This window comes from Schistocerca gregaria, chromosome 1 (assembly GCF_023897955.1).
Source record: "Schistocerca gregaria isolate iqSchGreg1 chromosome 1, iqSchGreg1.2, whole genome shotgun sequence".
NCBI lineage: Eukaryota > Metazoa > Arthropoda > Insecta > Orthoptera > Acrididae > Schistocerca > Schistocerca gregaria.
In genome coordinates, this window is record NC_064920.1 from 232,715,400 (window position 1) to 232,738,331 (window position 22,932).

A 22,932-nucleotide genomic window follows, 5' to 3' on the forward strand; every position below is an offset into this window, starting at 1 on the left:
TGGTTTGATTGAGTAAGCTGTTGCAAAGCACCATTGTGCCTGGCTCACTGCCAAGGCTGATAAGGACTCTGATCATAGCACTACACACACATCTAGACTTACAGGGTCAAGGTTTTCATTTAGTGCTCAATTGTATTATCATTACAAGCTAAAAGATTTTTGACATCATGCATTCATTCCTTGTTGCCCATAATAATCAGATAATTTCTGCTGTTTGATTGTAGATTTATATTTATCTATTTCATGCATTCATGATTCTAGCTTTATAGCCTTCTCAAGTGCAACTTAAAAAAAAAAAATTAAAGGCTAACCTGCTTAAAATGAGATGTCACCGCCAAAATAACATTCATCTGATCATTTTAGGCAGGTCAGACACTTTTTGTGATTTCGAATTACGCTTGAGGATGGCTATAAAGCCGAAAATCATGACCATTGCAGCCAGACACTGTGGTCATGTGTGTGTCATTTCTGCTATGCAGAAAATAGCAACTATCCTTCTCATAATATTGCTATTTGAGATCATGTGAAACGAATGAATAAAAATCTACAGTCAAACTGCAAACATTTCTTTCAAAATCTTCTACATGACTGTGGTCCCACCACGAAGGAAAAGTTGTAAGGTGGTAAGATTTATGCAGCAGTATCACTCTGTGGTTTGGGATCATGAAATTAAGAAGTGTCATTTTGAGAAAGCCTGATAGTTTTCTTGCAAACATTCTGACATGATGTATACATGAGTAAATTTAATCTTGCACTTTTCTGAATTTGGACAAGAGATTTTTTTAAAAAGTATCTGTTGTACATGAACCCTCTACTACAATATGATTTTATGTGCCCTTTTTAAGTGCCTGGAGGTATTCTGCTATTAAACAGCGACAGGAAAAAAATTTTAAGGTATAATTTGTTTCATGCATCACTACAGAAACTTCCATTAAGAATCTGCCATAAAGAGTCTGTTCAGAAATATAGGTTAGATTACTCACAAAAACAATTTAAATTTTATCATTCAAATACAGCTTTAATGACATGTAAACTTTTTACCAATTACTGTATAATGTATGGTAAAGTATTAGATTATTTAGAAGTTGTTAGTTCAAGGACCAGTGAAATACTGATGGAAAGTATTCCCAGTGTTCTAGGTTAAGATAAGCGAAAAGGGCAAGTGCAATAGAAAATCTAAGTGAGAAAAAGATAAGAAATCACAAAATCTAAGGTACATACAGCAAAAAAACAACTTATGAAGTTTTGTTGTATCATGCTCTTACATATAAAAATAACAGAAAAAATATAAGCTCACAGGAATACTGTTCCGCGAGTCTTCCGCCCTAATATCTTCAAACTCCATATCAACTCGTCCATTGTAATCCGAATTTTGTCTACGCCTTGCTAGGCGCATCCGTTTGTACTCTTCAGGGCACACCTTCTTCCACAAATAGTAAAACTGGATACACTGTTTTAAAGATTTTGAGCCAATCTGCAGAGATAGAACACACAACGATAATAATTGCATTATTATCCCTGTATGAACATGAAGGAAATGCCCATATGTTTAATGTTACCTCATTTGCTATGCTTCTGAAGTCCTTGTCATACTTAATCAGTCCTTGATGGAACATATCAAGTTCTTCTGCACTCCATCGGTCACTTTCATTGTAATCATATGCAAGAAGTGGGTGTCCAGAAGGTAAGGCTGGAGTTGGCTGCATTAGTTTCAGCATTGCCTCCTAATAATGTTGTAAGTAGAAGCCCCATTAGTATTTCACTTGAATCACAACCATTTTCCTAACATAAATTAAGTTTTTATTGTGAGGTAAATAATTTTCTGTGTAGTGTTGGAAGATATCATCAAGAAAGAAATGAAGTATGTTTTTCCTTGCTTATCAAAGAGAAACAGTATATTTACAAAAGCTAAAATTGCTTCTTTGCAACTGTGAACTGAAAGTGATATAGGAAGAATATTATTACTAAAAAATCCAAGCGTGTAAGGAAACTGAGCTGAGTACTGGTTTACTTATATGGAATTCATTTTTGTTTCATACAATAAAATGAAGTATGTATTGGTATGGTACAGAAAATCATGTTTCAAAAATATACAAATGTGAACAGCATAACAAACCATTAAAACTTCTTTCCAAATTTTTGAAATACTAATTTTATAAAACCATATGTGCAAGAATATCACCATTGCTTTTAAAAATACAAAAGTTATTTTAAGCTTCAAGGAAAACAGATCAGCTTGGAAAAACACACACACACACACACACACACACACACACACACACACACACACACACACACACACACATACCTGCAAATGCACACCCTCGATGCCAGAGCAAGACTAATTATTGATACACAGTTATTGATAAAATTTTCCTGAGCTGATGGAGGTGAAGAGAGAGTAAGGAAGGATGCAAGAAGGGGATACTGGGAAAAAGGAAGGTTTTGAAACAGATTTCTTCGTGGTCGTACAACAAGATGTAAAGAGCCCAGAGGACACAACAGAAAAGGATGTAGGGAGAGGAAGAGGGATAGAGGGGAGAACTCGAGGTGTGGGGGGAAGGGGACACAGGTGAAGACAAAGTGGAAGAAACTGATACAAGGGAAACCAGTTGAAAAGGAGGGGAGGAGGGGCAGCGAGTGGAGAGAGGGAGAGGGAAAGAGAGAATGCTCAGATTCCCAGATTGGGGGAGGTGGAGGGGGGGGTGAAAGGGAGAAGAAGTGTGGTATGAGAAGTCACTGCATGATCTGGACAGAGAAGGAGTGGCGTGGACAGAAGAGAGTAGGAAAGAAGTAAGGTTAGCATGAAGCTTTAGGCCAGGGGGATTGTGAGAGCGGATAATGTGTTGGGGAGATTATTCCCATCTGTGCAATTCAGAGAAACTTTTATTGGAAGAGAGTATCCGAACAGCCCATGTAGTGAAGCAGCTGTTGCAGTCATTTGTGTTGTTGTGTGCAGCATGTCTGGCATGGTCAAATCTGGCAACTAGATAGTCAACTCCCCGGTTTGACACTGTTTGACAATGACCATTTATGTGAGTTGACAGCTGATTACTTGTCATGCCAACAGAGAAGGCTGTATAGTAATCGCAGCATAGATGATATACAGGGTGATTCAAAAAGAATACCACAACTTTAGGAATTTAAAACTCTGCAATGACAAAAGGCAGAGCTAAGCACTATCTGTCGGCGAATTAAGGGAGCTATAAAGTTTCATTTAGTTGTACATTTGTTCGCTTGAGGCGCTGTTGACTAGGTGTCAGCGTCAGTTGATGCTAAGGTGGCGACCGCTCAACAGAAAGCTTTTTGTGTTATTGAGTACGGCAGAAGTGAATCAACGACAGTTGTTCAGTGTGCATTTGGAACGAAGTATGGTGTCAAACCTAGTGATAGGTGGTGTATTAAACGTTGGTATAAACAGTTTACAGAGAATGGGTGTTTGTGCAAAGGGAAAAGTTCTGGACGGCCGAGAACGAGTGATGAAAATGTAGCACGCATCCAGCAAGCATTTGTTCGCAGCCCAGGAAAATCGACTCGCAGAGCTAGCAGAGAGCTGCAAATTCCACAATCAACTGTTTGGAGAGTCCTACAAAAAAGGTTAGTTATGAAACCTTATCGTCTGAAATTGGTTCAAGCACTGTCTGCAGCTGATAAGATTAAAAGAATCAATTTCTGTGATTTTATCCTTGCTCAAATGGAAACAGATGAATCTTTCGTTTCAAAGATTATATTTAGTGATGAAGCAACTTTCCACACTAATGGGAAAGTCAACCATCACAATGTCTGTATATGGGGCACTGAGAACCAGCAGGAAACAACTCAGTATGAATGTGACTCGCCTAAGGTGAACGTTTTCTGTGCCATTTCAGCCAATAAAGTTTTTGGTCCCTTTTTCTTCAAAGGTGCTACTGTAACTGGACTACAGTATCTGGAGATGTTAGAGAATTGGCTGTTCCCTCAGCTCGAACAAGAAGCACAACAATTCATATTTCAGCAGGATGGAGTGCCACCACATTGGCACTTATCTGTCCGAGTACCTGAACGTCAACTACCCGAGGCGATGGATCGGCTGCCAGGCAGCCCGTGACAGAGCACTTCATCACTGGCCTCCAAGAAGCCCTGATCTTACCCCCTGCGATTTTTTCTTATGGGGGTATGTTAAGAATATGGTGTTTCGGCCACCTCTCCCAGCCACCATTGATGATTTGAAACGAGAAATAACAGCAGCTATCCAAACTGTTACGCCTGGTATGCTACAGAGAGTGTGGAACGAGTTGGAGTATCGGGTTGATATTGCTCGAGTGTCTGGAGGGAGCCATATTGAACATCTCTGAACTTGTTTTTGAGTGAAAAAAAAAACCTTTTTAAATACTCTTTGTAATGATGTATAACAGAAGGTTATATTATGTTTCTTTCATTAAATACACATTTTTAAAGTTGTGGTATTCTTTTTGAATCACCCTGTAGAACATGACAATATTATGAAAGGGACAGACTGCTATTCACCATATAATGGAGATGTTGAGTTGCAGATTGGCACAACAAAAGGCCTGCTAAACAAGTGGACTTGTGGACTTTTGGTTGAGAGGCCTTATTATAAAGTAGACAACACACACACACACACACACACACACACACACACATTCATGCAAGCACAGCTCAGACACACATGGCCACTGTTTCTGGCCACTGAGGCTGGACTGCAATTCCAGCCTCTGATGCAGAGACCATGGTTATGAGTGTGTGAGTTGTGCTTGCACAACTATGTGTTGTGTGTTGTGTGTTGAGTGTGTGTGTGTGTGTGTGTGTGTGTGTGTGTGTGTGTGTGTGTGTGTGTTTTGGGAATCCTTTTCATAATATTGTCAATATTCAATCATGCATTCTCCATTGTTTGAAATATAGCTTGGCTGTTTTCACACATAGTCCCACCTCCTATTGGGTAGGAAATGCCTGTGACTGGACAGTATAACAGGTAGTGGGTGGGTCTTTGGGACAGGTCTTGGATCTGCACTGAACACAAGGGAATGACCCATGGTGTGCAGGACTGGGAGGATATTGTGTAGGCTTGGTGGGTGGCAGAACGCTACTATCCCTCATCTCAGGACATGACGAGAGGTAGTTGAAACTCTGGTGAAGGACATGGTTGAGGTTTCCACAGCCAGAGCTGGTCAGTGAATGGTTAACAGGTTTACTGGTGTCAGAGGAGCGTATGTCATGGGAGACTTGTTTGTTTATGGATGAGCAGGATAGGACACAGTGTGTCAGTAAAAGCTCTGATAAGTTTTTTGATATATTTTGACAACTCCTGCTTTCCACTGCAGATACGACATCCACAGATGGCGAGGCTGTAAGGAAGAGACTTTTTGACCTGAAATGGAGGACAGTTACCAAAGTGGATGTACTTTTTGTGGCTGGTGCACTTGATATGTGCAGATGTATTTATGAAGCCATCTAAGAGGTGATGTCAACACATATCTACATCTACACACTCAACAAGCCACAGTACAGTGTGTAGCAGAGGTCATTTCCTTCTCTGTTCCACTTACAAATACAGCAAGGGGAAAACAACCGTCTGTATCGTCTGTATGCCTCCATATCTTAACTTGGTGATCCTCACCTTACATAGAAAGGCAGCTTTATGAGGTTAGAAGGAAAAGGTGAAGAGCATTTGGGAACAGGCACTGAGATTATGGAGGAGAGAGAAAGGAAGGCCTGCCATGTGTCCAGACTTATACTCCACTATGTGTGGATGCCACATCTATGATGGAAAGCAGGAGTTGTCAAAATATACCAATAACCTTACCAGAGCCTTTACTGACAGGCAAGTGTCCTATCCAACTCATCCGGATAAACAAACAAGTCTCTTGTGCCATCAGATTCTCAGACCTAGTAAACATATTAACCAACCACAGACAAGCACTCCTCTAATACCCATTATTGCCCTAGCCTTGAAAAACTCAACCACATCTTCCATCAGGGTTTCGACTATTCTATGAGACAAGGGATGATAGTGTTACGCTGCCCACCCAACCAACAAAATGTCTCTGTCCATTCCTATTCCAACCCGATTCCCAATTCTGCACACCCTGGGTCATGCCCTTGTGGTTGGCTCAGATACAAGATCTGTCCCAAACACCTCCTACCATGATCCAGTCACAGACATTTCCTACCTGATAAAAGGCAGGGCCATGTGTGAAAGCAGCCACATTATATATCAGTTATGCTTCGATTACTATACAGCATTCCATGCTGGCATGACAAGAAGCCAACTGTACACTCACATAAATGGGCACCGCCAAACTGTGGCGAATCACGAGCTTGAGCGTACAGTTGCCGAATATGCTGCACACCACAACATGAATGACTGCACCAGCTGCTCTACTATGAGGGCTGTATGGATACTCCCTTCCAACACAAGTTTCTCTGAACTATGCAGATGGGAAATCCCTCTCCATCACATCATGTGCTCCCACAATCCCCCTGGCCCAAATCTCTGCTAATCTGCTCCCACTGCCTCACCTTGCCTTTTCTCTACTCTCTTCTGTAAACACTGCTTTTCCTCTGTCCACACCATGCGGACGCTCTCCCTCTGCTTAGATATTTCTCTGCTATGTCATTTCTGTCGTGGGTGCTAGTCTACAAAGCTAGGAAAACTTCTGTGAAGTATGGAGAGTAAGAGAGATGTTCCAGCAGAACTGAAGCTGTGAGGGTAGGTCGTGAGTTATGCCTGTCACCTCCCCTCCCCGTCCTCCCATGCAGGCACTCTCCCTCTCCCTTTCTCTCTTCCTTTCCCTTTCTCTCTCCCTCTACCTTTCTCTCTACCTCTCTACTCTTTCCTCTTTTTCAGTCCCACTGCCTTTCCTAACCCTTTCCTTTCTCTCTTCGTATTCACCTTTCCCTCCTTTTTTCCCCTACCCTTCTCCCCCACTAAGTTGCTCATCCTCCCTCTTCTTACATGTATTTTTGTTGTATCCTCTGTACTCCTTTCATCTTGTTATGCAGCCCTGAAGTCAACCATCCACAGACCTGCCTCTTTCTCACTACCGCTTCCCCATCTCCATCAACTCGGACAACTGCTATCAACACTCGAGTATCAGTAAGTCTTGCAGTGGCAACAGGAGCATGTGTTTGGATGTCTGTGTGGCTGTATATGTAAATGTGTGTTACTAGAACACTAGTGTGAATGGTGTTTTCTGTTATGTGTTTATGTGCTCCATGCACTGATCTGGTATATGTGAGCAGTTGCCTTTCCTTAATTATATATATATATATATATATATATATATATATATATATATATATATATATATATATATTAAAAATAAAGATTCCAAGACTTACCAAGCGGGAAAGCGCCGGCAGACAGGCACATGAACAAAACACACAAACACACACACAAAATTACGAGCTTTCGCAACTGGCAGTTGCTTCGTCAGGAAGGAAGGAAGGAGAGGGAAAAATGAAAGGGTGTGGGTTTTAAGGGAGAGGGTAAGGAGTCATTCCAATCCCGGGAGCGGAAAGACTTCCCTTAGGGGAAAAAAAGGACAGGTGTACACTCGCACACACACACACACACATATCCATCCGCACATACACAGACACAAGCAGACATATTTACAGGCAAAGAGTTAAGGGCAGAGATGTCAGTCGAGGCGGAAGTACAGAGGCAAAGAAGTTGTTGAAAGACAGGTGAGGTATGAGCGGCGGCAACTTGAAATTAGCGGAGGTTGAGGCCTGGCGGATATCGAGAAGAGAGGATATACTGAAGGGCGAGTTCCCATCTCCGGAGTTCGGATAGGTTGGTGTTGGTGGGAAGTATCCAGATAACTCGGACGGTGTAACACTGTGTCTGTGTATGTGCGGATGGATATGTGTGTGTGTGTGTGTGTGTGTGTGTGTGTGTGTGTGTGTGCGCGAGTGTATACCTGTCCTTTTTTCCCCTAAGGGAAGTCTTTCCGCTCCCGGGATTGGAATGACTCCTTACCCTCTCCCTTAAAACCCACACCCTTTCATTTTTCCCTCTCCTTCCTTCCTTCCTGACGAAGCAACTGCCAGTTGCGAAAGCTCGTAATTTTGTGTGTGTGTTTGTGTGTTTTGTTCATGTGCCTGTCTGCCGGCGCTTTCCCGCTTGGTAAGTCTTGGAATCTTTATTTTTAATATATTTTTCCCATGTGGAAGTTTCTTTCTGTTTTATTTATATATATATATATATATATATATATATATATATATATATAGAGAGAGAGAGAGAGAGAGAGAGAGAGAGAGGAAAATATTCCACGTGGGAAAAGATTCTGGGTTTGAGAGGATGAGGAAGTGGCTCTGGTTATTTGCTTCTGTACTAGGTCGGGAGGGTAGTTGCGGGATGTGAAAGCTGTTTCCAGGTTGTTGGTGTAATGGTTCAGGGATTCAGGACTGGAGCAGATTCGATTGCCACGAAGGCCTAGGCTGTAGGGAAGGGACCGTTTGATATGGAATGGGTGGCAGCTGTCATAATGGAGGTACCGTTGCTTGTTGGTGGGTTTGATGTGAAGGAATGTGTGAAGCTTGCCATTGGACAGATGGAGGTCAACGTCAAGGAAAGTGGCATGGGATTTGGAGTAGGACCAGGTGAATCTGATGGAACCAAAGGAGTTGAGGTTGGAGAGGAAATTCTGGAGTTGTTCTTCACTGTGAGTCCAGATCATGAAGATGTCATCAATAAATCTGTACCAAACTTTGGGTTGGCAGGCTTGGGTAACCAAGAAGGCTTCCTCTAAGCGAACCATAAATAGGTTGGCATACGACGGGGCCATCCTGGTACCCATGGCTGTTCCCTTTAATTGCTGGTATGTCTGGCCTTCAAAAGTGAAGAAGTTGTGGGTCAGGATGAAGCTGGCTAAGGTGATGAGGAAAGAGGTTTTAGGTAGGGTGGCAGGTGATCGGCGTGAAAGGAAATGCTCCATTGCAGCGAGGCCCTGGACGTGCGGGATATTTGTGTATAGGGAAGTGGCATCAATAGAGAGAGAGAGAGAGAGAGAGAGACATTCCACGTGGTAAAAATATATCTAAAAACAATTATGATGGGACTTACCAAACAAAAGTGCTCGCAGGTCGATAGACACACAAACAAACACAAACATACACACAAAATTCTAGCTTTCGCAACCAATGGTTGCCTTTACAAATGTCTGCTTGTGTCTGTGTATGTGCGGATGGATATGTGTGTGTGTGTGTGTGTGTGTGTGTGTGTGTGTGTGTGTGCGCGAGTGTATACCTGTCCTTTTTCCCCCTAAGGTAAGTCTTTCTGCTCCCGGGATTTCCAATCCCTCTCCCTTAAAACCCACATCCGTTCGTCTTTCCCCCTCCTTCCCTCTTTCCTGAAGAAGCAACCATTGGTTTGGAAAGATAGAATTTTGTGTGTATCTTTGTGTTTGTTTGTGTGTCTATCGACCTGCCAGTGCTTTTGTTTGGTAAGTCCCATCATCTTTATATATATATATATATATATATATATATATATATATATATATATATGTATTAAAAATAAAGATTCCAAGACTTACCAAGCGTATATATATATATATATATATATATATATATATATATATATATATATATATATATATATGATTTTGTGAAGTGATGTCATTTTTTCAGCCTTTCCATTTTGTGCTCTAAATCTCCGTGCAAAATGGATTTTTACAATGATAAAGCATTTCATAATGTATACAACTGTGTAACTCTGTAAAATTATATTAATTAGCCAAGATGAAATGACACCATACTTAAGAGCTGTAATATGGTACACTCATGGGATTTTCATTATGACTTGTCGATTATCAGCAAGTGATTCCATTCACATTGCACTTGAACATGAACATACATGAATGAGGTGTTGGTGCAAGTTTCACAATGAACATAGAGGCACAATATCCCAAATAATTTCTCCTTAGTACTTGCACAAGACTTAGGGGAATGAATAGTAAACTAAATGCCAGTAAAATAATAGATTCAAACCACAACTTACATGGATATTTCCATTACACATATGAAGCAAATGAAGTGCATACTCCTTATTACGACCACCACCTGGCACTGCAGCACAGCAGGCAAACTCAAGGTACATTTCAACTGCCAAAGAAAGAAACAGAAAATTATCACAACTCATAAACCTTACCTAGGCTTATTAAAGCCACTGAAGAGAGTAAATATTCTTATGTAGCTATTCTTTTAATGATCATTAAGAGCAAAAATACAAATTTCAGTTATATGTCTATCATCTGCTTTTAGCTGAAAACACCTTTTGTCAATTTCATATGAATAACTTCAAAGCACTTGTATCATCCAAATTAATATTATAAATGCACAAGTAACTCTCTCTGTTACACTTTCACAATTAAACCACTGGTCTGATTTTGATGAAATCTGGTATGGAGATAGCTTGAATGATGAGAAATACTTCAGGTCACATTAGAAACTACGTAGTGAAGATGTTTACTGATTTGAAGAATACAACGTAATATCAGACACAAGCCCACTGCACTACAGCCGTTGAGCATCACACTCCTGTTATAGCTCCTGAGGTGCTTGAAGACTCACGAGAGTGTAATTTTAGTGCTGCATGATAAACAAAGATTTCATGCCTTTACATGTAGAATGTATGAGGCTTTTATTGAGGCTGCCTTTAATTACTATTTGCAAGTGCAGTTGTAAGTAACATGCAGACACAATTGATGTTATTCCCTGGATAAATATTATACAATTTGCACTGCACCAAACTACAAATTATTTATTTTTGTTCATCATCAGTTTTAGCTATATTATAGAGCTGCCACCATCACTCATCATAAGAAGAGAAAAGAAAAGAAAAAAGAAAACAAATCTTCACAGCTCATATTCCTATGGTCCAGTTAATGTCATCGCCAGTACTCATGCCTGTAACAGGACACACCCTGTTATATGCAGTCATATTTCATTATGGCAAGTTACATGGGGGCGGAATCCCTCCAACCTTCCACTGCCTTATTATATCAAAAAGTGTTTCAACATCTACCAGTACACTCACTTTATAGTAGTTACCCATCGAGAAAATTGACAAAATGGAGAAAATTTTTATGCAATGTGCATAAAAAAAAAAAAAGAAAGAAAAAAAGAAAAAAGAAGAAGAAATGCTCGGCATCGTTGGCCGGGAGGCTCCATGTGGGGAAGTTTGGCCACCAAGTGCAAGTCTTATTTCAGTCGACGTCACGTTGGGTGACTTGCGTGCTGGTGATGAGGGTGAAATGATGACGAGGACAACACAAAACCCACTCCCCGAGCAGAGAAAACCTCCAACCCGTCTGGGAAGCGAACCCAGGTCCACTTGCATGGGAGGCGAGCATGTTCCCACCCAGCTAAGCAGGCAGACTTGTTCATCAAAAATTCCTGCTGGCAGATATCAAATCCGCTTGGAAGGATGTAATCTAAGGAAAGGTTCTAACTAGAGTGAAGTTGCACAACATCAGTCTAACACAAAATTCTCTCTGCAGAAGGTGTCACTTACAGAGAAGCCTCACACTTAAATTTGTTAGTTCAGATGAAAATGTAATTTGGTTGTAGGCAAGGAACAAATTGGCTTCAATTATCAGAACAAGTCCATCCGGACTGGCCATGTTCTCAGGGGCAACTCAGTTACCACAGCTACTCTGGATATATTACTCTACCAATCTTATCTGCAACAGCAACAGTGGATTATGTGAAAAAGGTTCACCAGAAGATGTGTTGAGCAGTTTCACAAGTTTTTAATCAATTCTCTTAGTTTTCCTTGACGAATTATGCAAGTTATAATTCAATGAGGACCAAAGATGCTGATGGTAAGCTAATGATCTTTACTGGTCCTGAACGAATATCAGAATCTCAAGGACAGGGTCTTTTTAGTTTTCTTTTATTTTTTCCATTTTCAGCATAAAAATATTTAATATCCAGAATTGAGGTAAGTGATTAGCACTGATGGCTCTTGATCATGGAGTCCCAGCTTCGATTCCCAACCAGGTTAGATTCCTTCCTCTCAAGACTGGCTGTGGTGGTCTCATCATCATCAACATGCAAGTTGCTGAGGAAGCTTCAAAGAAAAATGCTTATGTCATGTGGTCAACATCCCAAATGAGGTCTCCAAGCCAATAAAGCCACATGCAACTTTCATTTCGTTCTACTGATGTGAAAGCACAAACACAGGCAACAGCTGACAAATTCATAAAATTAAAAATAAATGCACAATGGATGGAAGCAGTTGAAAAAAAACTTACAGCATTTATTCCATGTTCAAAGAAATCTACCTGGGAACCACATTCAGTATAGGAACCCAACAACTCTTCTTAACAAAGTAGCATCTTCCGTGTGTATTGGATAACAATAATGGAAATTTCTGGATTACATTAGTCATTCATACCAATTTTAGGAACAAACAGAACAAAAAATAACAAATTTGATAGGTGTCACATGCACAGCAAAGTGATGAAGGTGATAATTCCATGCATGTAAAAAATAGAAGTAAAGTAAGTATTGAAAATAATGGAATCGGCAAGTGAAATCTGAATTCTTGGAAAGTTGTTGAAGGGCTATTGGATATACAACAATGAACGGCACATACGGCAGGCCCAGTTGTGAATGGGTTTAATGGCTTGCCCAAGAGAGAGAGTATGTCCACATTAGCCACGGATTTTCTGGAGGTACTGTTTTGACACTTGTCTGGACCAATCTATGGAAAATGTGTGTACTCTGATCTTACACAAGTTTTTAATGGCTTTGCTGTTAATGAAAAGGGTATAACAAGAAAGGCATCTCTGTTGTCATCAAATCTTCAACAGCACTTTATTATGTTAATGGGAATTCAAACTGTGCTGCTACAGTAATCCATTCTCTTTGGCACCAGATTATTTTTGTCAGTTTTTAGATATTCTAGTACCTTTTCACTGTTCTCTTTCTATGCAATTTTTTCAAAAACAAACATATATTTCATACACCTAAGACATTTGCTCTGCAAAAATTTATTTCTTTAATAAGTTAAATCATTTCAATTATCTTAGTATAATCTGTGCTAAAGTTTTTTTGTATTATTCTGATATGTACTGCACAAATAAAAGAAATGTTAAGCAATCAGTACATACCTTCTGCATCAGTACAGACTGAACTGATTCCAGGATCCCATAACAAATGTTCATGGGAAGGTTCACTGCTTGCTTTTTCCCTGTCAGGATTCCATGAAGGAATAGTGCATTGGAACTGTGAACCAATGTTAATATGAGGAGTGACATCAGATTCTGGGGCATTGTCACTACTGACTGCTGGCAGTCCCTGCTGACTTTCCTCTGAGCTCTGCGAGTCTCCACCGCTGCCACCTGCAAAGCCAACATAGTGTTATCCATAAAATTACAAATGTGGTACGCTGTAAGGACCACATCACTACAATAAGGAAAACATATGGTGTGTGGTTCCTACCCTACTGTTTTAAAAAAAGATAGTGAACACAAATTGAAAAATGAAGCCAAAAGTAACACATTCTTAGAAATAACAAGAGATAAATTTATATACCTCAGATTTCATTCTTATCAGATTGCCCTAAAATAAATTATCCTTATCTCTCCTCGTTCTCACAATGAGTGGGTTCCTCTCAGTCTATGGTCTGAGTGATACACCCTCCTTTCTAGCCTCCCCCAGACTATCCAATATTACTGTCATATGAGGGTGGTCTCAAAAGTTCTTGGAATGTAATGGAAATAAGCGCTAACACCACTGAAACTTTTTTAATTTTTCAATGTAGTCTCCTTCTACATTAATGCACTTGGTTTAACGGTGTTCCAGTTCCTTGATCCCACCTCGAAAATGAGTTTCCTCCAGGCATGCAAAATAATTGTTAACCCCGGCTATCAGTTCTTCATCTGAAGTGAATCTTTGTCCCCCCAAGAGAAATTTTCAGTTTTGTGAAGAGATGGAAGTGTAGGCCTAACGGAGATATATCTGTTGAATAAGGTGGGTGTGGCAACAATTCATACCTTAGTTCATGTAATTTTTCAATGGCGACAGCACATGACTTTCTCCACTGCTAAACCTGACCTTTTATCACAGCACATGACTTTCTTCCTCACTAAACCTGGCCTTTTTTAGCGTATCTTTTATTGCAATTTGTCCAGGAGGTTAGCATAGTATTCTCCAGTAATTGTTCGCCCAGAGATGAAATAATCTACAAACAGAATCCCCTTCGCATCCTAGAACACTGATGCCATGATCTATCCCACCAAAGGAATTGTCTTTGCTTTCTTTGGTGGCAGAGAATCAGCATGTTTCCACTGTTTTGACTGTTGTTTTGTGCCTGGCATATAGCAGTGCACCCAAGTTTCCATCTAAGGTGACAAACTGGTGCAAAAAATCTTGTTTGTTTCTCCTAAAATGGGCCAAACATTGTTCCAATATGTCCATTCTCATGCGTTTTTTGATCCAGCGTCAAAGAGTCCTGGCACCCATCTTGCAGATAATTTTTTCAATTCCAATTCTTCAGTTAAAATGTGATATACCCTTTCAGATGACATCTGGAAAGCATGAGCAATTTCATGTACTTTCAATCGGTGATCCTCAATAACCATTTTGTGCACTTTTGCACAGATTTCTGGAGTAGTGACACATCTTGGCTGACCACTCCACAGATCATCATCTAACCTCTCCCGACCAAATTTAAATTCATTTGTCCACTTGGCAGTAGTTGAATATGAAGGAGCAGAGCCCCCAGTGTATTCTGTAAATCAGCATGAATGCCCTTTGCTTTTGTACCTTTCTTTACGAAGTACTTAACCGTTGCCCGAATCTCAGTTTTTTTCCATCTTCACAAATCATTATGCGGGAACAGCAATAGAGCCATGTCACTGTCACTGTTCTCTTCCAAGAACACTGACATGGCACATGTTTACAGGAAACAGACCCAATGAATATCAAGTGAACAACTTGTTGCGCTAGTGCTGGCCACCTATTGTGGTGATTCCGAGAACTTTTCAAACCACCCTCACATTTGCAATTTTTTTGTTTTAAATTGTAATATACTGGCTAAGTATTTTACACAATCAAATTAAGCCGACCTTTCTTATATTAAAATACGCATGCTGTAGACAATGTAGTCAAACACTCAGTCCTCTTTCTTTCAAGGAGAAGGAACTAACAGTTTCAAAAGCTAGGGCACCTTTTGTACTTTTTATATGTGTCTGTTGGCAGTGCTTAGCATTTTGCATCCTGAAAAAATGTACTGGCCAGCCATTTTGCTCCTTGCAACTGTACAGTTTTCTCGTGTGAATCTTGCTTTTGGTACACAATAAATGGTTACAAAACTTAGAATACAGAAGATCCCTTGATATCACAGATTTAAAATCACTTCCTATCGACATTCCTGATAATATTTAGTATATCTCTGTGTGTAATTAATGCTAATACAGCTGCTTGTGGCTAAAGAATTGCATCCCTTACGACAACTACCATCCAATACAAGTTTCACAGGTAACAAAAGAGATTGCACTATGTGAACTGTTAATTTGTTTTGCGACAGATAACAGAAAGCCTACAATGGAATGACAACAATATAATGAAAAACTCAACATATAGAGAAGTTGTTGACTCAACAACTTGACAGGCAAAATGAAAAGACTGCTATACTTTTTAGCTTTCAGCCAGAAGACCTCCTTCTGAAGTAGGAAACACATACACACATAAAATCACTGTCTCTGGCCACAGCACACGGAGACAGGGGTCATTTGTGTGTGGGTCGTTCTTACGTGAACATATGTGTGTTTTCTACTTCTGAAGAAGGCCTTTTGGCTGAAAGCTAAAACATGCAGCAGTCTTTTCATTTGTGACTCAATGTCTCCCCTATATGGTGAGTATCAACCTGTCCTTTTAATAATAGTTTTGTTATAGTTAATTACACTACCAGTATTGTACAAGTATTTACTGAAGTATCTCGTTTATATGGAATTTGTTAAGTCTATATCATGTCACCTCTAATTCTTTCTGACTTTAAGCTCATTTATTTACATACTAATAAAGAAAAACTCAACTTATTTTTCTAAAATTATTTTATAATTTTAATATTGGAATTATCATGTTGTTCAGAAATGATTGTTTAACAAGATGTGCTTAACAAAAACAAAATTCTCTCTGCATATGTCAATTACCAGACTGAAATATCCTTGAAACTACATTTCTGAAGGTCTATCCAACTGATGACTCAGTTTGTGTGTACAATATTTCTATGGCTTAGTATTTATTCCACTGCAGCACCTGCCCAACATGAATAGGTCAAGTGTCAAAATACTGTTTGCTGACTTTGCAAATGTGAAACATGAATAGAGGTACTGCAATTAAGAACTTTTACATATCTTTTTACTGAAACTTGTTAAGTATGTTTTCAGCTACTGTTAGATGGACAATAAATACAAGAAGCAACCTTTAATACATAAGTCGTCACTTAAGTTACAACTAAAATAACACTTTTTTAAACAAATAAGAAAACTTTGTTCAAAATAAACAAAAATAAATGTTTAACTAAAAAACAGAAAGTTTCAATTTGGAAAAAACCTTACTTTTAGTACTACCAAGTGTTGTTGAAGAAGGCCATGCAGATGCTGCAGTAATCTGCCAGTACAGACCCTGGCCAGGTCGTGTTGGGCTAAGCATGGGTGCAGGAGTGTATGGCAGAGACGAAGGAGCCGATGATGGTGAATTGCCACACTGCGACACCCGTGGTGCCCTCAGCCGCGATTGGTAAGTTGACAATGGCATATGAATCGGTGGACTATTCTGCACAAGTGCTTCTGGTCGCATCCGTTTACGAACCATACGAACTGGACTTGCTGGAACACTGCATAGCACATCTGTGTCACTATTCATCACTAGTAAATGTTATCAGCCTCAGTATTAAACTAAACGATAGCTGTAACAGTTTTGCATTGGCAGCAAAAGAAGCGAAATATTAAAACATTTTACCTCTTTGATGTTTGTAGTATTTTTAAGGGAAGACCTGATTTTTCTTGGTAAATTAATTACTATTTTATTGAAAAGCATTACCATTTAAAATCATCCTCTTCCACTCCATGTACTCTCTTATGCCATTTCTCCAGTGTCATTACCAACACTGTGGCTCTACACTGTATGACTGCAGTCAATGAGTTTTGTAACATCATTATGGAATTTTATAACTAACACAAACTTCTGCATTACCAATGAAAATAAGCTCTTTGCAGAATTCATGAAATAGATGTGGCCAACTTCCATATGAAAATTCATTTCTTACTTTCCAGTGTACATTGAAGAGGAAAAGGTGGAGCCCAACAAAAACAAAAGAAAAAGCATTTTATGCAGTGTATTTATTCTGTTGTAGGAATTTGGCTGGATGTAGGACAATATTATGAAATTGTCTTCTTGCTTCTCCCGTAAACATAGACACTTTCAAGCAGTATTTATCATAGGTAGGTACATTTGTAGTGCAAAAAACACATACACACACACACACACACACACACACACACACACACACACACACACACACACACACATACAAATTGTCTATAAGCAAATTCTTCAAATACATAGTTATACATAAAAAAACAGAAAAAAATAGAAATAGGCAGAGAAAACATAAAATCCTTAACACAAAACCTAAGTGTGTAGTTTTGACATTAGTGTTGTGCAAAAGTACTGAATGCAGTGCTGCAGTTCAATAGTCTTGTCTGTACACAACAGACAACTGTAGGTGTTTAAGAGACAGTAAGTAGTGCTTCACTGAAACATCTATGCTGTAACAAGACATTTTAAGTAGATGATATTTCTGCAGAATTATTTAGATTTTGAGTAGATGATATTTCTGCAAAATTATTCAGACATAGGGTAAACAAATTGTGGAAAAGGTGTGCCACCTGGTATGTGGGATTATGACAGAGGCAAATATCCTCAGACTTCATGAGGAATCTAATAATTACAAGACCAAAGAAGACAGGAACTGAGAGGTACATTGTCAAACCATCAGTTTGATAAGTCTTGGTTGCAAAATATTAACATTAGTGAGCTACAGAAGGATGGAACGAATGGTAGAAAGCTGAGTAAGGGAAGATCAATTAGGGTTCCGGAGAAATGTAGGAACATTCATGACTTATCTTAGAAGATAGATTCAAGAGAAACGAGACCTACATTTATATCATTTGTAAGTTGAGAAAAAGTTTTGAAGAATACATTCTTTGGAGTTTTGAAGACGGAAGTGATAACACACAATGAGTGAAAAGCTACAATTAATACCGAACTCTATTCACAAGAGATGAAGGTGATGCAGGGGAGGAAGTAGTTCAAATGGGAGTAAGACAGTGTTTTAGCTTATCCTGCATGTTATTCAATCTGTACACAATAACAAAGGAAATCAATGAGAAACATGAAATGTGAAATAAATACTTTAAAGTATAAAAACAATAAGATTGCTGATGACTTAGTAATTCTTGAAAATATAAGATTAGATGAAAAAAAGAAAGAAATAAAAAGCAAAAATCAGAGAAAGTCACTGCATAGTCAAATTTCTTTTGCCTTGTCCTGTGGTTCCTAGTTGCTCTTATATTTTGCTGATTCTGATGAGATTAAGTAGTTAGAAAAAATTTTTGTTAAAAAAGATTACTAACGACTACCCTACTGCTATGTTGATGTGTTTCTTACAAAAAATTAGTTAAACAAAATGAACTACAGAAAAACAACTAGTCTGAGACTTCTTTCTGGCAGTACTGACAAAATACGAGTTAGTTCTCTCGAATATTACTACGTGGAAATATTCAAATCATAATAATACTTTAAAGAGAGTCATAACTGGCTAGTCAGAATATTCAAAAAAAGGGTATGTTGTATAGAAACAGTAACATGCTTCAATTTAAATATAACTGAGGCTGGTATAACATTCTCACAGAAACTTACCTAGTGGGGCTAAGAAAAACATCATCGTCTACTTCTTCCTTAACAGCATCAAGTGCAACATGCAGTCTAGATCTTTGAGCATTGGTACGTGCTTGATAGTGATTTTGATGACCCATGTTCGAGACACTAGCACACTTCGTTGGCACTCGCACTTTATTCACTTCCAACTCTGTCTTCCTGTACACTGTAGTTGTTCCACCATTACCCATCACAGTCATGTTTGTATTAACTACAGCACCACTTCCAGTTATTGTCCCACACTTTGTTTGGCTGTGATACTGACCACCTGAAGTTTGTACAAATCTAAGTTCACCGTTACTGTCCACCACAATTCCTGTCACTTGTCCATTGGAAGGATTCCCTGTGGTAAAATCTGAAGTACCATTGCTGACAAGTTTGGCTGAATGATGCAGACCACCACCGACAAATTCAAACCTCTTTCTACTCCCAAAGTCTTTCGGGCTGCTGGAGAGAAGTGGGTCTTCAGAGTTTGGCATCATCTGCGACTGAAGGGTATGATGAGGTGATAAGGGGAAAGATATCTGTGTATTTTGGGTGGGAGTGTAAGCGGAAGGAGGCAGCGGAGATGATACTGATGATGATGATGCGGGCACACTGGAAAGAGAAAGTGGGGACGGAACAGGTGTAGTCGCTGACAGAGGAGATTGTGGCGGAGGTGATGGGTTAACGAGAGACTGATACAGCCCGAGGGAAGATGTGCGCAATGAAGTACCACTTGTTAGGCAAGCTCCTTGTTGCACACTTTCACCAGGCAATACTTCTGAAAGAGCAGCTTCAACAGCAGCTGAGCTCGACATAGTAGATGTGTAGAAAGCTGCCGAAAGTGGTGACGAAACCCGAGGAACGTGACCTCCATGTGCAATGACTGACTGTACAAAGTCAGATGTCTGTTGTTGGTGAGGTGAAGATAGTGGCAATGAGCTCGTTACCAGCGACCCGTGACTGTGGAAAGAAACAGACTGACAATTTATATCAAATTTATACATGAAATATGTAATTAAAATAAATTACTTTTTACAAATTTAGATTAGGACTTCCTGCAGAGGAAACTCAAATAAAACTGCAAATGCAGCACTAACTTGTTCAATAATTTTACAGCTGAATTGTAACAGACCATTTTTATTTTCAAGAAATTGGACTGCAATAAATGAATAAAAATCAATAAATAAACAACAATGTAGGAGAAGATAGATTGCTACTTATTGTAAAGAAGATATGTCAAGTTGAGATAAGCACAATTGAAAGACACTTTTCATCAGGCATGTCTACGACTTATTGTTTCTTCTGTACAATAAGTAGCAATCTATCTTTTCCTATATTGTTGATATTCCTACCTGTAGTTTCCATTGTTTAATGAATAAATAATTGTATTTATGAATATGAGACAGAATTGTTGACCAGTGCTTACGCCCAGGGGTGAAATGTTTAGGAATGATGACAGGCAAGTATAAAAATAAATGTGTTGACAGTATCCTAGCTTCTGGAACAATTAGTTCCTTCCACGGATAAAGTGTGGAATGTTAAAAAGGAAGAGCAGGTCCCATTGAGTCTAGGATGATGGAGACTGTTGTTCTTACATTCTCAGTTCTGGGACACTTCTTAATTGGTTAGTCAGAATATTCATTAATAGCAAAGAAACCTAAATCCTCACATCCTCAGTTCTATGAGGCCCAGGCATCAGTATATCAAAATTAAAATAACTATAGAGACAGCTGTTCACCACATAAATCTGTCTTATGTCTCTCACACCAGAGTACATCACTGCAGCCAGGGCACCGCTAGACTGGCAAGTGATGGCCAGTAAAAGACAGGTGTTTACAAACAATCCTACAGCTGGCAAACGATGACCGGTAAAAGACAGGTGTTGACAAACAATCCTACCGCTGTCACTAGTGTACCATGTATTTAATACTTAAAATCATTTATGTGATTACATTATAGTGTGCTAGTTAAAACATGGATGAACATAAATAAAATAAAGTGTTTGCAAAATTATTGATGATTAATAATTAAGGCAGACACTAAAACATATTTCTTACACCATTAATTATTCAAGGTACCTATATAGAAGCTGAATTTATATTTGGTGCAGTTACTGCAAACTAATATACAGTAGGTTATTCAACACAATATCTAGGCACAGAAGTTCATCTCCAATATGTTATCACAGTTTGGCCCTTTCTTTTCAAAATAAGTAACTAAAATAATTACTTCTACTTTTATACATGTCTGTCAGCACTGATGTTCAAATACCTCAAGTTACACTGATGAAATCAATTACATCCACCATGAAGTAAAACAAAATTCTATATATAGATTCACAATTCAACATAGTGCAAATAATAATAATAATAACAATAATAATAATATTTATTATTACTATTGTTACAACAACAACAGTGTTAAGTTTCATAGCACTTAGAGACATTTGAACCATTTGTACCACAACAGCAAAAGCAGTGGTTTTGAAACAGGCTTTTTATTGTTAGGTTTTGACTTTTTGAGACAAAAGTATAACAACAAACGGTGTTCTGTAACCAGTAACAGTGTCATGTGTGACTAAGTAGTGATGGGAAACAGTTTATTTCTATACTCTTTAACAGATAAGAGTGCAGTAATTATGTTAAAGATCCAGCTGTTTGTACCTGTGGCCAAAAGATGGTGACTGCCCCTCCTGGCTGGCAGGTGGAGTCGGATATGTGAAGCTCGGGGAATCATGCTGCGTGAGAGGAGATGGTAGTGGTGAATGCACAGTGCCTGCACCTGCTGCTGCTAGGGGAGAGCTAGCATACTGGGATGAGCCACACCCAGTACCAGCTGCCCCGGTTCCATTGCCGCCACCACCACTATGAGGATGATGGAGAGGTGACTGTGCTGCTGACGCTGATCCTGTGCTACCGTGGTATGAAAGATCCTTCGGCAATGGGGAGCATGATGTCACTATTGCCTGCTGACTGTAAGCACCAAAGTCAGCAAGGCTCACAGGCAGAGGAGAATTGAGAACAGCCTGGAAAATCCACCAAGGATATGTACCAGCATGTATGCAGGGAAATAAGCAGTGCATTATACTTACTTAGCCAGCTGACAAAAAGTGTATGTAATAGAATGCCAAAAACAGTGTAATATGGGATAATTAAGTGTTTGAACACAATTTTGACAGGATGAAGGAGATTTTTCTGTTTTAACATTATCTACAGACCATACAAATATTTATTCATTTTGCATTGTCAGAAACTATTTTTTTTACTATAGTGCAATTCAATTGAATCTTTGTATCGCCAAATGCCAAATATTTTGCTTTAACACAATCCTTAACATGATAAGTTTCATTTATTCCTCTGCTTCCATTTCTCTACAGCCTATTTTCCTCATTTAGACTGATTTTTTTATGTAAGTCTCCATTACTTCCTTCTTTCCTCTAAAAGAAAGGAAGGGAGAGAGGAAGCAATGAAGATAAGGGTTTAGTGTATTGTCATTGAGGAGTTCGTTGGAAATGGGTCCCAACCAGCCCCTTGGGCAAAAGCTGTGCCCTACAGTCAGAAAAAAGAACAGGTCACCCCCATCCACAAAAAGTGATTCATAGGTGTTCCAGGAAACAACCATACAGTATCACTGACATCCATGCATTGGGGAATCCAGTTTTGATTGACTCGTGGCAGTGTGTCACAAAAACGGTAAAAATATTGAACTTGTGAATGCTTTAAGACATACTGCAACTAAACCATGAAAGTCTGCTTACAAAGTCTCAAGAGCCAATATTAAGTGAAAAATCTATAAATATACTACATCGCCCTACATACCACAATCATATCTACATCTAATCTCTGCAAACCACCCTGATGTGCATGGCAGAGGGTACATTCAACTGAACCAATTATTAGGATTTGTTCCCATTCCATTCATGTGTGAAGAGCACAAAGAATGATTGTTTGAATGCCTCTGTGCTTGCAGTAATTACTCTAATCA

At 39.1% G+C, this 22,932-nt stretch overlaps 1 protein-coding gene across 2 annotated transcripts in view; it reads right to left on the reverse strand.

Annotated features, from left to right (window-relative positions):
• The window catches only part of LOC126338532 (serine-rich adhesin for platelets-like), a 2,400,280-nt gene that overhangs the window by 56,323 nt on the left and 2,321,025 nt on the right, over positions 1–22,932 (reverse strand). For both annotated transcript variants that reach the window (XM_050001562.1, XM_050001561.1), the window contains 7 exons: positions 21,612–21,973; positions 18,946–19,908; positions 16,581–16,858; positions 13,128–13,358; positions 10,010–10,113; positions 1,560–1,724; positions 1,298–1,474 (listed from right to left, as the gene is read on the reverse strand). In XM_050001562.1, coding sequence (XP_049857519.1) covers positions 1,298–1,474; positions 1,560–1,724; positions 10,010–10,113; positions 13,128–13,358; positions 16,581–16,858; positions 18,946–19,908; positions 21,612–21,973 — 2,280 coding nt within the window. The remainder of the gene's footprint in view (positions 1–1,297; positions 1,475–1,559; positions 1,725–10,009; positions 10,114–13,127; positions 13,359–16,580; positions 16,859–18,945; positions 19,909–21,611; positions 21,974–22,932) is intronic.